We start from the raw sequence: 14,794 nt of genomic DNA on the forward strand, positions 1-14,794 counted from the left end.
ACGCTGGTTGCATTATTTGAAAGCATGAATTGCTATAATGCTATTCTGCACCAGTATTATGGATTTAGTTTTCATTTTAGTCTCAAAAATACGTTGGCTATAAATACATCTCTGCTCTCCTCTTTCTAGAGAAATCAGTCATGCATATCTTAAGAGAACACAATAAATCCTTTGAAGCAGAATAACCTTTTGGCTGCATTTCTTGAAATTGACCTTTTCATAATTTGGACAAATTTTACAAACCTTACTAGTGAAACCTATTCAGTTCTCAAAGTTATCTTTGCTTCCAGTGGCATGATCAGATGGTTGCATTTTGTATGTCATCTTACTTTTCACCTACCTTTTCCCATTTTGCTTTTTCCAAAACAGTCAGGGATTGTGATTTCAGGGGGCAGCCCTGCTTCAGAAGCAGCTAAGCATGTGTCAAAGTGCTCTTGCTGAATCAAGGCCATCCTGTTGAACTTAAAATTTTACAGCAATTTCAAGGACTGTAGTCTAAGATCCCATAATCAAGAAGACAGCAAAACCTTGTCCCATGCTTGAAATTGATAGTCAGACTAGGGCTCCCCTTACTTGGGTTGAAGTTTCACCTCATAAATGTGCCAGAAAAGCAGAGAAAAGAATGTGACTAGAAGTTACAGCCATCTTATTAAGAATTGCATTTTCAATAATGGCAGAATGATCAAAAAATAATGCCCATCAAGTGAATATTGCTCTTTCCCATTCCTAGATACCTTAGCTAGACGTGGATAAAATTAGCAGAGTATTGAATCCAGTAGACCTTGGTTAGCAGTTAGAGACAGTGTGGTCAGGCTAAACAGGTCTTGCCGTCAGAGCTCTTCAGCGTTCTCCCTAAGAACATCCATTGAGCAGCATGATGTGTCAAGGAGCTGGTCTAGCTCCCTTTGGTGTTTGTTTTTCTCTCTTTTCTGACAACTTCATCACAATCCACCTTTGTTACCTGATTGCACTGACTTGAACATGGGTGAGTGTGTATCAGCCTTCATTAGGTCAAATCAAAGACAAGTGTACATCTCTGCCTTGCCTGTAGAAACAGATTTATACTTTGAGAAGAGTGGGGGGAAGGTCACTTGGTATTTGACTTGAAATTTGAATCTGTTAAAGGATGAAATTAATAACATCCAGAAGTAGAACATATGGCATCCATATATATGGGACTGTATCTGCTCGATGATGTCACGCTACCTCTTAAGATTTGGGAAATGCACTTTTTAAAGCATTTAGCTATGTTGTGGGCTCAGCCTTTCAGACCTGACTGAGACAAAGCAGGTTTAATTTGGTCTGAACATTTATTATCACTGGTATTTGCAGGCCACATAAAACCTCATGGTTTTCATTATCTTTGCATTTCACACACAGCCTAATTTCATTTATTCTTATTTTATGCCCCTGCCAGACCACCGCTCTTGATAAGGAGAGGCAGGTTTTCCGACGAAGACGCAACCAGGATGTGAGGGGACGTTATAAGGCTCAGCAAGCTCCACCTGAACTCAACTCCGAGTCAGAAGACTATTCACCAAGTTCATCTGAGACTGTTCGCTCACCTAACTCACCCTTTTAATAAAACACTTTTTCTCAAAAGTCTTGGCTTTAACCCTTTGAGACCCTGAAACTGCTTCAGGCCTGTGTGGCGTGATTACAGCTGATCTATCCAGCAGTAAACACTGGGATGGTGGAACACAAAAGGGTGCTCACAGAATCTTTGTAAGAATTATTTCCTAATTGATTGAAATACTTGTTCTCTGTTTAGATTGCAACTTGCTGCTAATATGATCCTCAAAGGGTTAAGGCTATTTTGCTTTTTTGTTTAAAGATAGAAGCAGTGAATGTTTTCATCAGTGGAGCTAGGAACTGCAGTATGTAATTTTAGCACATGTTAACCCTCTGAGTAAATGATCACCTTAAATCTTGACAACCCATATTAGGGTTTTATTCTGGCTTTTTTGCTTTTATACGCACATACCTTTTATAGTATCCTGAAGTTCCTTGCCTGTTTCTGGCCAAAAATATATCAAATGTACTATTGCTTAGGAATTATAAATATAGGCCTAAAAATGAAAATAAAATTAAACTAATGGTATCTTCTACAACAGCTCATTCCAAACCTTCATCATACTTCCACATGGAGTGACTGTTATTGGACGGTATGATGCAGGGCTAAATGGGAAATTCAGTTTAGGGCATCCTCATGGTTTACAGAAGATGACATGATGATGGCCACAAAAGGTTGCTTCCATATAGTTTGCTGCTAATGACAATGTTGAGTCTTGGGAAATTGCTTGAGGACACATTCTGTCATGTAATAGTATGTAATGATCTAGTTGAGAAGTTCCTGGTTCCTTTGCATCACATTCAGGAATGTACAGGCATCCTCTTGGCATGACCTGGTTGTTCCAGCAGAGCCATTTAAAAAGATTAACACTGATAAGCATTACCCTTTAAATAGCTAGAGTTCTTCTAAATCGGGGAAAATACAAGTCATTTAATATATATGTAAAGCCTAAATTGAATTAGCAAAATTTTGTCTTTAGAATGGAGAAACTAAAAAGCTGATTCACCAGTTTTATTTGGAATATTTAATAAAATGGGCATTTACACAGAGTATATATATATTACTGGTTTGTTAAAACCTCAAGACAACATTATAGCTTTTCATTTGACCATTATTATAAAGTTGGCTTCCACAGAAATATTACAGTGTGTAGACTTTTGCTTCAGATGTGATAATTTGAAAAAAAAAAAAAGATGGCTCAGAATTTCACTTGAATGAAAGAAGCAACTTTCAAAATCATGTTCTAAAATAAAAAGCATTGTGAAATTTATAGTTTCTCTCATTGCTCATATAAAATGGAAGTTTTCTTCTCTAAAGTTTTCTCACAGTGTTTTTTAAAAGTCACATGTGGTTTCCTCTCTCTCTCTCTTTCTCTCCTCTCTCTCCCCTTCCCCTTGCCCTTTTTCTCGCTTTCTTTCTTCCTTTCTTTTTCTTTCCTATCATACAGCCAGAAGTATCAATATAGTGCCCAAAATGACATGCAGATTTTCTCATCTTTCTGGGAAGTATAAATAAATTTTTCAGGAACAGGGCAAGTTGCCCAGAGTATCATTCCCGTTCTGAGTTGTGTTTGTTCATGGAACTGTCCATATGAGCAGTTATGGCAGCCAACGTGTACCTGCAGCTGGTGGGGGCTGATATAAAGTTCTTTTGCACTTCTATCTGGAAGGATCAGTTGAACTGGTTTTCAAGAAACATTGGAATTCTTCTGTTTCTCCATCCTACAAAGTGCATCTTTCATTTCCTCAGACATGAAAATTTATATATTGAAAGCTCTGAAAATTTTGAACACAGGATTTTAATCTTGTGAATCTTCACACAAGTGGTACAAGTATTTCATATAGAACTTTTTTTAATCCACTCGATATTGATAATCTAGGAGTGAGATATTTAGTAGAAACTAGTTCTCCAGACTTCCTGGGTAATACAGAAAGATGAGCATTCCAGGTTTGATTTATCTCACCTGTCATGGGCACACAATTTAGGCAGGACTCATGTTTTGATTAACCTATTGGTCTCACTCCCTCAACTGTAGAAGGAATTGCTGGTGGAAGCTTACATCAGACACCAACTTTGGATTATGAGTTTACTAGAAAGTCATCTAAGCCATCAGGAGATGGATCTCTGAATGTATGTCCATGGGCAGAAGGCCTGTGCATGGCCTCAGTTACTCTGGAACTTGAGTAACATCATCTTAAAGCAAGTAAAGCAAATAAGTGTCTTGTTGGAGAGCTCCATTGGGGCAGGAGGTGAAGGGACAAAGGAACTTCCATACAAAAATTCTCAGATTTTAGGTTTTGGGAAAGGGTTGAATCTGTGTCAGATCCTTGACTATGACCATCCAAACCCAAACGCATTGTGGAGAGAAGACGCTCACTAGACAGGGCACAACCACTGCCATTGTGATCCTTATGGTTGTACATTCGTAACATTTGGATGAGGAAAGGATTATTTTTCCACAGGATTTAACCCTCATTCAAGATAAAGCCTTCCTTGCCACTTACCTACCCTAATTTACAGTAGGTCAGAATCTGGCACATGTTTGACCAGCATTGACCTTCCCACATTATATCACAGCCTTTCCTTTAGAAGAGATACAGCTCAGCCATGTAAATGCAAGACATACATGTGGTAATAAAAAAGTGTCCATTAATACCACATGCTCCTTGACTATTGTGAAAATTTGGCAGTCTTAAAGCAAAGGCCAATGTTCATTCTTCTTAATTAGAGAGGGCAGTCAGGAGGAAAAAAAAACTGTTTCACCTTATGCATGAGAAATACTATTCAAAAACCCATCTGGGACTTTCCTTTTCTTTGCTTTGGAATACAGGGTTATCATTAAAATAAGATGTTTGGCTCCTTCATCTTATACCATCTTGTATTACTTAAAATGTATGTAAAAATAATCCTAGATCCTAAAATCCTACTCATCCCCAACATCTTATGTTTCTGATCTTTTGTTCATGTTTTATGAACATAACTATAAAAATATTTCTTTAAGTTATTTTTAGGTTTGTGAGAGACTGGGTTTCAAATTGCTGATATCCTATTTTAGGTTTCAAGGAAAGGTATCTGGATATTTGAACTGTTTCAAAAGAGTTTCCAATGACGATTTTAAATATATCCATATACCCATAGATATATATTTTAATATATACATATATATGTATATATATTTATGGTTTCATGGAACTTATAATGGTTTAGGCTTGTTTGGCAGTGACTGCCATTTTTTTTAATCTAACCTCTGAATTCTTGGGGGTAAGTGAAGACAGAATATGTGGTCCTACAAATATTTGAAACACCAATGAAAAAAAGAAATCAAGCATAATAGACTATTTCTAATGTGATAATCTGGGAGACCACATAGCACACCGTGGTCATTTTAATGTAATACAGACCAGTTCTTCTGACTTCTTTCTTCATTTCCCTTTTGAATCACTGCCTTGTATTGCTGCTAAATGTGACAACAGTTGTTTCAGTTAGCAGAGATGGATGGCAGTTGTGGTAGGCACCATCTATCACCAAGGAGATGGAGACGAGCACTTCCGAAGGGTGATTCAGGTCATCTAATGTTTGGTCTCTGGAGATGCTTGACAGCCTGATCTTAGTATTAGCAGGAAAGTAGAACAGGGTCACTTCCAGCTTAATTCCTCTCAATTAAATATAAGCGGGGGTAATGTGGACCCTAACCTAAGTGCAATATTCTAGTGAGCTTATATGGAGTAAGCAAACTTTGATGTGAAAATGTAGTACTGATAGCACAGGATTAGCTAAAGGGTAGTGAGCTGGGAGTTGTCTCATCTAGATGTATCTGTCTAAGAATTAAGCATCTAATAGAGGGCAATAATCTAAGCCTCCAGTATAGGTGCTAGAGACTGGCTTCTCTAACGGATAATTAAAATTCTAGGATGGATTAATCACTCATGAGATGAGGTGCCTAGCCCAGATATATTTAGAACATGATTTATTGTCATGACACATAAATTAGTATTTCTGTAAGTTACAATTTTTATAGCATTAATGTACAAAAAATCCAGAATACTATGGTTCTACTCAGAGGGTTAACAGAAAAGCACTAGGCATGCTGATTACATTGGTGTATCCAAACTGCTTTGCTTTTTTAGCCAGTGTTTGCTGATTTTTTCAGAAAATTCTTGAAAAATTTCAAGTTTGAAATAATTTAAGTGTTGTTGTTTAAGGAATTTCTATAACCAAATTAATCTTATTTTTAGCTCAACTTATCACAGGAATAATATGTATCCTTGATGCAGTGTAAGTCTGTAGTTAACAATTTTATTAATTCCACAAGTGATTCCAGAAATCTCTCTTTTTTTAAGTACTTACTATAGAGCTTACAATGGTGGCATAGGTGACTGAGACTGTCTTTCTTATTGGTAAACAAACAATATTGTAATTTCAAGAAAGTCCTAAGAATCAGCTTTTCAGTTTGGTAGTGTACTAGTTAGGGGAAAGCTATCTCATTACATGCATTGTGTAAATCATCTTTGTAGATGAAGATTGTTCATATTAATGAACATATTCTTTTTTCCTTGACATTGTAGCAGAAACTGTTTACTTGTTAATGAACAACCAATACATTAATTTGCTTCAGACTGTTAGAGGGGAAAGTGAGATTCCAGTCATTGACAATGTTATTGCTTTACAGTAGCCCTCATCTAATTTAAGTGTGGTGCATACTACAATAAGCAAAGCCAAACCTGTGAATAAACTCCTGAAAAAGCCTGGTGGGTCTTTATTCAGTTGGGTGCTTGCATACAGTAGCATGTGACAGCAGGAAGGCTTTCAAGAATTGTTGAAATGAAAGCGATATATCCACAAATAACAGCTAAATTGCAATCCTTTCCCTATGGGGCATATATGTTTGAAAAGAAAAAATAAAGAAAAGAAAAGAAAAATTGGCTCGGTGGTTTGCAGTGGTACTATATTACCACAGGGCAAGTACATTAAATCATTGTTATTTGCTAGCCTGGGGTGTATGTTGGAAAATGGCATCTTTTTTATTTAGTTTAGATTGTGGGCAGGGAGAGCTTTCCTAATATTATTGCAGTGCCTGCTAGTGCTGCCATGGTTAAGGCTGTGTTAGTATTTCCATTATAAACTCTTAGTCTCAAAGGTTTTTAATTTGATTGTAAAAATTGGCTTCAGGCAGAAACTTGGCATACAATTTTTCAGCTCAGAGTGATTCTTTTCCTAAAATATGAGAGTAATCAGCTTGACCTCTTCAACATTTATTTTCTAAGTGTACACAAACATTCATAGACACAAAGGCGGTTTTTATGCAGCTCATTTCAGACGTGTCACATTTTCAAGCATATCTCACAGGTCTTAACTACAAATGCGACAGCTCAGAACTTTTGGGCATTTTGAAAACCAGGAAGAAAACTCAGTGATCAAGAGCAAAAATGTTCCACATGTGGGAGAATTTTATTTTGACGTGACAAGCATTTAAAGTTTGCACAATAACGGGTATGTATACGCCCTTCTGAGTGCTCATGTAATGCCTAAACCCATTAGTTTAAGTCATTCCATGTAGAAAATGCTAAATGTGAATGTGCTGAATTTCCCTGTAACATTGGGAAAAGAAGCAGTTTTGTCTTAAGGGGAAAAAAATTTGTCTGAATAAGACAGAGTTGAAAGCTCACACTGAATAAGATAGGTATTAAAAGCAATTTAAAAAGCATAAGTATGGAACCATTTGAAAAGTATAAAAGTGCAAGGGAGTCATGCAGTGTAGTGAATCCATGCGTGGAACCAATCACCTACTAATCTGGAGCAAATTTACAGCTACAAACAGGCATAATTAATACACAAATCAAACACACCCAGCAGCAGATGGAATTGAAATCCTAGTCCTTTTAGCAAACATAATGCAGACCTTTTCCTCATATATTCACTAAATAAGACCGTGTGTAGCTGTTTGAAGTAGTGTTGCATGCAGGCTAGTGGGGAAATTAGGTGTTTAAAAAATGGCTGCAAATTAATTGTTTTTAATAGCAATTCTACCTCACTGGGTCCTTTTGGGAAATGACAGCTTTTAAAAAGTGATGTCTATGCATTTTATATTTGTGTGCATATATATGTGGACAGCCCGTGCCAAATGGCTTCAGTAAGAATTGAGTTGCTATATTGAGGCTTCATGTTGCCTGAAGTTTTCTGCAACAGAGGCCAGAGGAAGGGACAAAGTCTCCATGAAATAAAGAATTTGTGGATTGATCCACCTGCAATGGAGATGTCTTCCTAATCTTTCTCTTAGTGATCCGTTTGGGTGATAAACCACACTGCTCAGTTATGTCCAAAAGTATTTTCCCTACCTAAGTGGGTGGGAAGGAGACACTGGATAGAGACACTGTGCCATTTTCTTGGCACCCACCTACAGTGCTGCACATTTTGTCAAGCCATGTGTAAATACCAGGTTGGAAAAATAACTGTTTGCACCAAATGATAGAGTCAGAAAAAGCACATAGGTAGTGATTATCCATGACAAGGGTAGACTGACGTTTGGAAGATGTTTTCCCACCAACTGATCAGACAGATTTTTGAGAATTTTTCCAATAGAACCATTGGAACCATGAAACTCCAACTGATTGTTAGGTGCAACTTGATCTGTTCATGAAAAACTTTCTTCTCGAGGTGTTTCTGATATGTCCTCATATGTGTTTCCTGATGTAGGAAGACTCTAGACTCAGAAAGCCAGAAGACAGCTTTATTTCTATGTGTCTAACAGGTTTTAATGCTAGTGATGAGTTATTCATACACATATAATTTTAGGTGTCTTGAAAAAAATAAAAAAGCAGTGATGAAAAAGAAGCTTAGCTTACTTGTCTAGAGTTACTCTAGGAAGAGCTGACATTACTACTACAACTGTTACCGCTGCTGCTATTACTTCTACTACCACACCACCACCATTGCCCTTCAGAGGTAATTACTTTATTTGACCTGTGCATCTCCATTAGATGCCTGGAATGCTTCAAACCTACTAGCAAGACCAGCAGGGTCTTATATGAATAAGAGCATCTATAAAATTGTTTTGTTTTCAAACAGAATCCCCACAGCTATCGAAGCTGGGATCCATCATATGGTGAGAGTTTGAGAATTGGAAAGAGAGGTATTGGTAAGTTGAAAGAGAGGATTGTTTGTAAAGTGTAAATACAATGTCCAAGGGAATTCCTGGTGCTGTATCTTGCAAAAGAGAGGGATAGATATTTTTTTTCTTCAGCAAATTCAAGCACGTAGGAAAATGCAAATAAGCCCTTGAGATATGAACTTCTGATAATTTGGTGTTTATCGTTAATCTTAACAAGGTGTAGTCTTTGTGACATTGCTTCACGGTGATAGGGAGCTAGAATTCAAGGTGGGTTACATAAGATCTTGGCAAGTTTTTCCATTGACAGTTAAGGGGTGGGAGGAATCAAAATTGACTGACTGATGCTAAAACAAGTAGTTCAGAAGAGGCATTTCCAGAGAGCTGATGTGAAAAAAAAGGGAGGAGGACTCTTGAGTATATCCCAAAGGCCAGTTTATCAGTTGCCATCTGTGCTGATCTTTGGTGTCTTATCTGAGGGGAAAAAAATTGCTCAGACTGGTCCAAGGTTAAAGACATATCCACTATAACTTATTTTATTAAGGAATGAATAATAAGATTTTATATTCTGCCTGAAAGGAAATTGTTAAAGGATTACTGGAGTGTGAAATTAAATAGCACTTTTCTCATGCCTGCTAAAAAGCCATCTAAGGAAGTGGTGGCCTTCAAACAAGTCTCTAAATTATTTAAATTTAGAAAATTTTTAATTTTTTTTTGAAAAGTAAGAAACTCAGAAATTGCTATGTGTTTGATTGGTATAAAGGAATCTTTAATTTTCAAGGTACTAATTAAATAATTTCTATATGCTACACATTCCTGCAAAAATAAGGAGAGAAGACAAATTTTTCAAAATGAGAGTGAACAGAAATTACATCTGATATTATCAACTTAAGAGCTAAGTTTTTAAGTTGCTGCTTACTCTTGAATAAAATATTTGCTCTAATTAGGTAATAAAGGAGTAGAAAAGGAAAAATAACATAATACTTCAGCTCTAGCTTCAACTTCTAATGAGTTCATGTTTCTTGAGCAGAGAATCATTACAATATATTTCAATTCAGTCATCACAAGCAAGACACCAAGGAGTTATATCCAGCTGCATTCCTGAGAAGCTGTGCTTAAGCTTTAAAAAGTAGTCATACAGCCACATCCTAGCTTTTCCACATGAACCTCTGTACCTCAAGACAGTGAGTCTTGATGAACATGATTATAAAAAAAGGATGTAACTATTCAGAAAATTGTCACTTCATGTGTTAATATACCCTGGATAGAGGTATGGAAATCAAATATAGCTGTGGGCCGACAGGCTTTGTATCTAGTGCCCTTCAACACTATACATACCAACTCTCATGAGAAATGTGAATGCTATTTTACAATGGAAACCTGCTAAATCCCACTAATGGTTGGAAGTTTCACTGTAAATAGCTGGATTTTGGGAATTAGGACGTGAATTAAGAAATACAATGAAGGACCAGAGGATAATGCATTGTATAGTGTACTCTTTCATTTGTCCTGACAATTGATTTAGTTCTAATTTTTTACTTCTTACATTATCAGCAGGTGTGCTGGAGTATAAAACCTACAGCTCTCTGATTTTTTTGATGAAAGGCAGGAAAAGTGCTATTTTGTCTATGTTGATAAAAGCATGTATTTAATCTGACTTTCATTTACAAGGTAATCATCAGTTTAACTGGTTTATGGAATGATTTAACCACTGGTTCATGGAATTATTCTTGATGCAGGAGATAGCTGCAGAACTAAAGGGTCTGTTAGATGGTTTGTCTGTCTGTCTAGAATATTATTTTTTTTTTTTCACAGGGATTATTAATTGACAACAGGGTTATACACATGTGGTACTTTCTCTTTTGGACTTTGTCATCCCAGAGAGTTTGTCCTCCATCTTACTGGCAGCACAAGATTTTGGCATGCCAAAATGAAGGCTAAAGATTGGTGAACACCATAATCCTTCATGAACCTTCACTGTCAACCCTTTTGTCCTCTGCTCCCTTCCACACACCACCAGCCTCTACAGGCCACTTGTCTCTTTCTCCTTTTCTACACTCCACTTCTCTTGTGTGGTGCAAATATTGTACATCTGTGTGTAAAACAGAGCAGGGAAACTGCTCCAGGGAAATAAAAAAGGTTTGCCCTGCATTAGTTACCTGTTCTGTTCATTGCTCCCATGCACCAGCATGCAAGGAAACAGGGTGTAAAAAGCCTGACTGCTGCAGTGGAAGATGGGACTGCTTTCAACAGCAGTGGTGGCTTAAATAGTAAATGACAGTCAGGGGTAAGGTCTGAAAAGTGTGCGTTGTCTCTTTTGGGATTAAGTTCTACACTGTTGTTCTTTATATTTGGACTTTAAAGAATTTTTATTTTAAATAAACTGAAAGACTGGGGACCTGTGAAAAAATACTGCAATTACAAAAGAAGAAAGACTTGGAGGAAGTTGGAGCACAATCATACATATGTTTAAACATTACATACACTCAATGAAAAGGGGAATACGTGGAGACGATGCATCATGTGTTATCTTCAAATTATGTCCATGCTTTAGGTTTTTGCAATGCTTTCTAAAGGACAGTAATGGAAGACATGCACAGATTCTATCTTGCACTCACATCCCCTAGATGACATACAGCTTTATTATTTGTTGCGTCTTAACCTTCAAGATGGGAAAAGGCAGTTGCTGAAAACTCTAAGCCTAAATGCTGCCCTGGTTGTAGCTTCTTGCTCTGCCTCAAAGCTGCACTTGCTGGGCCATGTTTTCCACTTATGGTGTAGGTAGAAAGCTAAACCCTGGCCTGCTGTGTGCCAGCATTTACACTGCTGGTCTCTGCCAGAAAACGGCAGCAGTCATGAAGCTTCCCTGCCCTGCACAGCCAGCAGCAGCTTCTGCTGCTGCCTGAAATACTATTTACTACCATTTACCATTTGCTAAATGAAGGCCAGTGAAATCCTCTTTTTGAAAAATACTTGAATCCAAGATGATCTTAAAAGACATCCTTCTGCAAAAGGACTAAGGAGTGCAGCTATTGGTGCTGTTTTGTTGCCTCTGTACCGGCTGTGAGCAGCTGCCAGGCAGCAAATGGGGCAGCAGACATCAGGAAGCAAATGGAAACCCTGTGGGCAGCTTGCAAATCAGCAGTACATAGTCATAACCAAGTCTTCCCTAGAAAGCAGATGGATTTGGGATTGGGCCTTTGCTTTCATTTTTCTAAAGAGGAAACATGTTAAAAACTCCAGTTTGCCTCCTGTTACTCGTTTCAGTTATTTTCAGGGAAATGGGACTTTGGGGGGGGGGGGGGGGGAGGAGGGGGAAGATTAGTAGCATTACATCAAAGAACTACCCAAGTCCTATCATGATTCTCCTATTTGGGCAACAGATAGATAAGTAAGATAGGCTCTAGATTATGTCCAGCTGCTCATTCTGAACTGCAGACAGATTGCATTCCAGGCAGAGAAATCTGGATGGAAATCAGTAATTCATTCTTTATTTCCCTTCATGTAACATGGAGTTTGGTATTGTTATTTTATGTGCAATTACCGTGTATACATACCATAACGTTTCAGGATACTCCCCAGATTGTAACCCTTTTATATCAGCTCTACGTTGGAGAAACAAAATACACAGATAACAAATTTATAAATGAAATGACAATTACAAAGTTAAACTTCCAGCACCATGACAGTTGTCTGTTTTCAGAGGTTGCTCTTTTTGATCAAAACCATGAATTTGCATATATTTGAGCAGATACTGAAATTGGAAATTATAGCAAGTTTAATTTTGCCATATAGTATAAAAACAACATATCTGGTCCAAGACTTCTCAAATTATCTCCATTGAGGGAAATCAATTTATTCTTTTCTGTTAGATACCTGAAAAGATAAATTCACTGACCCTGAAAATATATCTCTTTTTATTCTTGGCCACATCCATAATCCTCCTTTCTTAATAGCTGAAAGACATAATTAATATGCCACAAGAGGGTTTTCATTATTTCTTCCGAATTACCTCTTAACTTACTACATTAGCCTGATTAAGTAATGAATTTGTCAGTTCCAGTTTTTCCTTAAGAATATGAAATATCTCATTCTTGACCAGCCGATGCTAAGCTAAATTGCAACTGAGGAAGACATTTTGGCCTAGATCCCTTTTGGTAAAAATTCTTTCAAACTCTTTTCTTAATGCACAGAGCTGTAAGCAAAGCACATTGGCCCAACAAGCTGTTCCCCTTGCAGTGAGAGTCACAACACAGAGAGGAAGTGTAGACCACAATCACACTGCTATGGCACAGCAATTTGGTTCTTTACTGAAATGATGGGTTGAAGTGGCACTAGAGATGTCCCATCACATTCCTGCAGTAGGGATCCCTTCCATTGACTGAAGGAGGAGAAAACCTAGATTATTTTTTTCCCCAAAATTCCACAATTTTCTATGCATCACTGAAAAACACTGGCCTTCCCTCACTTGCGTGTGACAGAAAACTTTTGTGGTTTTCTGCATTCATTTTTCAAGAGCTGTGGACGGTGTTTTTATTGTTGCTAAGAAAACACCTGTAGTAATTAATTACAGTGTTTTCTTCTAATTTGCCTGTAGGAAATCAGAAAGTATCCTCTGTTTTCCTCAGTCAGGAGAAACTGGTCTTCATTCCCTGCAGTATTTCCCATTTAGCCCGAAAGGCTCTGTTAAGTAGCTAACTCACTGACTGAGTGTATCAATGTGTTCAGTAGCCTGATATGTGTTACATATGCAGTGGTTGCCATTAAAGTACCAACTTTCACTCCTCATAGCAGCTATACTTGGAAGGAAAATTTGCAGGTTCCTCCTTGGACTCAAGGTTGATGGTATCATAATTGCCGTTGGTGGAAATTTTCCGAGGCCTTTGGAAAGGTTTACTGAGCAGGCTGTGTGCCTGTATGGGAACATAGACTGGCAAATGTGGCTTGTTCTGCCTTGAGGCCACTGATAACACCCTGAGAGAGGAACTCAGTCAGTCATTGGAGCTTGAGTGAGATGGAGAGTGATGTACATATATATATATATACACATATATATATGTATATGTATATGTATGAATGATAGATTGAGAAAGCCAAACCACAAATTACCTCGTAGCACTGAAATTCCTAGAGACCAGCAGTTCACAAATCAAGAGAACATACCCAGTGAAGAGTGATGAGCTGAAAAGGAAAGCAAAACTGATGTGCCGTGAACAAAGAAAAAGTTTCCTGACTGCAGGATTTCAGTCACTCATGGTCTAAAAGGCTTGTCATGGCAGGCTCCAGCAAGGGCCAGCCAGCTGCTTTGGCTGCAGAGTATTTCATGCTGCACAAGCATGCAAATGATGCAGGGATGGCAAAGTGTTATACTGTGGGGGGGAGTGGTCAGCGTAGGGGCAGGAGCTGGCTGTCCCAGCTCCCCACTTTGGAGGACTAGACTTCCTGTTTCCTTCCTGATTCCAAAACCTGTGGATTTTTATTTTAGGCCAAATGAAGTGGTGACAAACCTTGTCTGATCTGCTTGTGCTTTAACTTCTTGTCTGCAGGTCTGATGTTGTACTGCACTACAGGGTTATACTCAGCTCAGGGGAGACTTCACTGCAGTGGAAGCTGTGAACACGTCAAGAAGAGTTTTAGAAGTAAAGCTCTAACAACCTCTGGTATTGGTGTCCAGAAACTATTCAACTTGCCCAAGCCAGAGGAGTGGCATATGACCTCCATATAGTGGACAATTTTATATTGTTGAAGCAGTGCAGAGGTACTACAGCTCATCAAAGGAAAAATGGGAAAATGAGCTGTCAGTTTGAATAGCCAAAGTTTGTGACATGGACCAGATCTGGCTTATTTGTTAGTTTTTACCTTGTTTGAGGTGTTCATTAGCGAGGCAGTGATGTGTGGGTGGCAGCCAGTTCCTCCAGGAAGCTGGTTTGCTGAGATGTAAAACTCAAAGAAACAAGGAAACCGCTGAAAACAGCACGGAACGGACACAGCCCAAGCTCAAGGAGAGTTGAAGGGCCATCTGTAGGAACAAATGGGCTGTGTAGTTTGCTACAACCAAAAGTCTGTGGAGTTGGCTGAAGGGGAGGCTGAGAGAAAGGATCTGCCTGCAAGGATGC

The 14,794-nt window shown here is 38.1% G+C and overlaps 1 protein-coding gene across 3 annotated transcripts in view; it reads left to right on the plus strand.

Annotated features, from left to right (window-relative positions):
- Positions 1 to 10,825, plus strand: part of DCLK1 (doublecortin like kinase 1) — a 241,133-nt gene extending 230,308 nt beyond the window's left edge. For all 3 annotated transcript variants that reach the window (XM_008631433.2, XM_008631432.2, XM_008631434.2), the window contains one exon: positions 1,418 to 10,825. In XM_008631433.2, the coding sequence (XP_008629655.1) occupies positions 1,418 to 1,475 (58 nt within the window). In that variant the 3' untranslated portion in view covers positions 1,476 to 10,825. The remainder of the gene's footprint in view (positions 1 to 1,417) is intronic.
- The last annotated feature ends 3,969 nt before the right edge of the window (positions 10,826 to 14,794 follow it).

The sequence above is a fragment of the Corvus brachyrhynchos genome, unplaced genomic scaffold (assembly GCF_000691975.1).
Source record: "Corvus brachyrhynchos isolate BGI_N302 unplaced genomic scaffold, ASM69197v1 scaffold103, whole genome shotgun sequence".
Lineage (NCBI taxonomy): Eukaryota > Metazoa > Chordata > Aves > Passeriformes > Corvidae > Corvus > Corvus brachyrhynchos.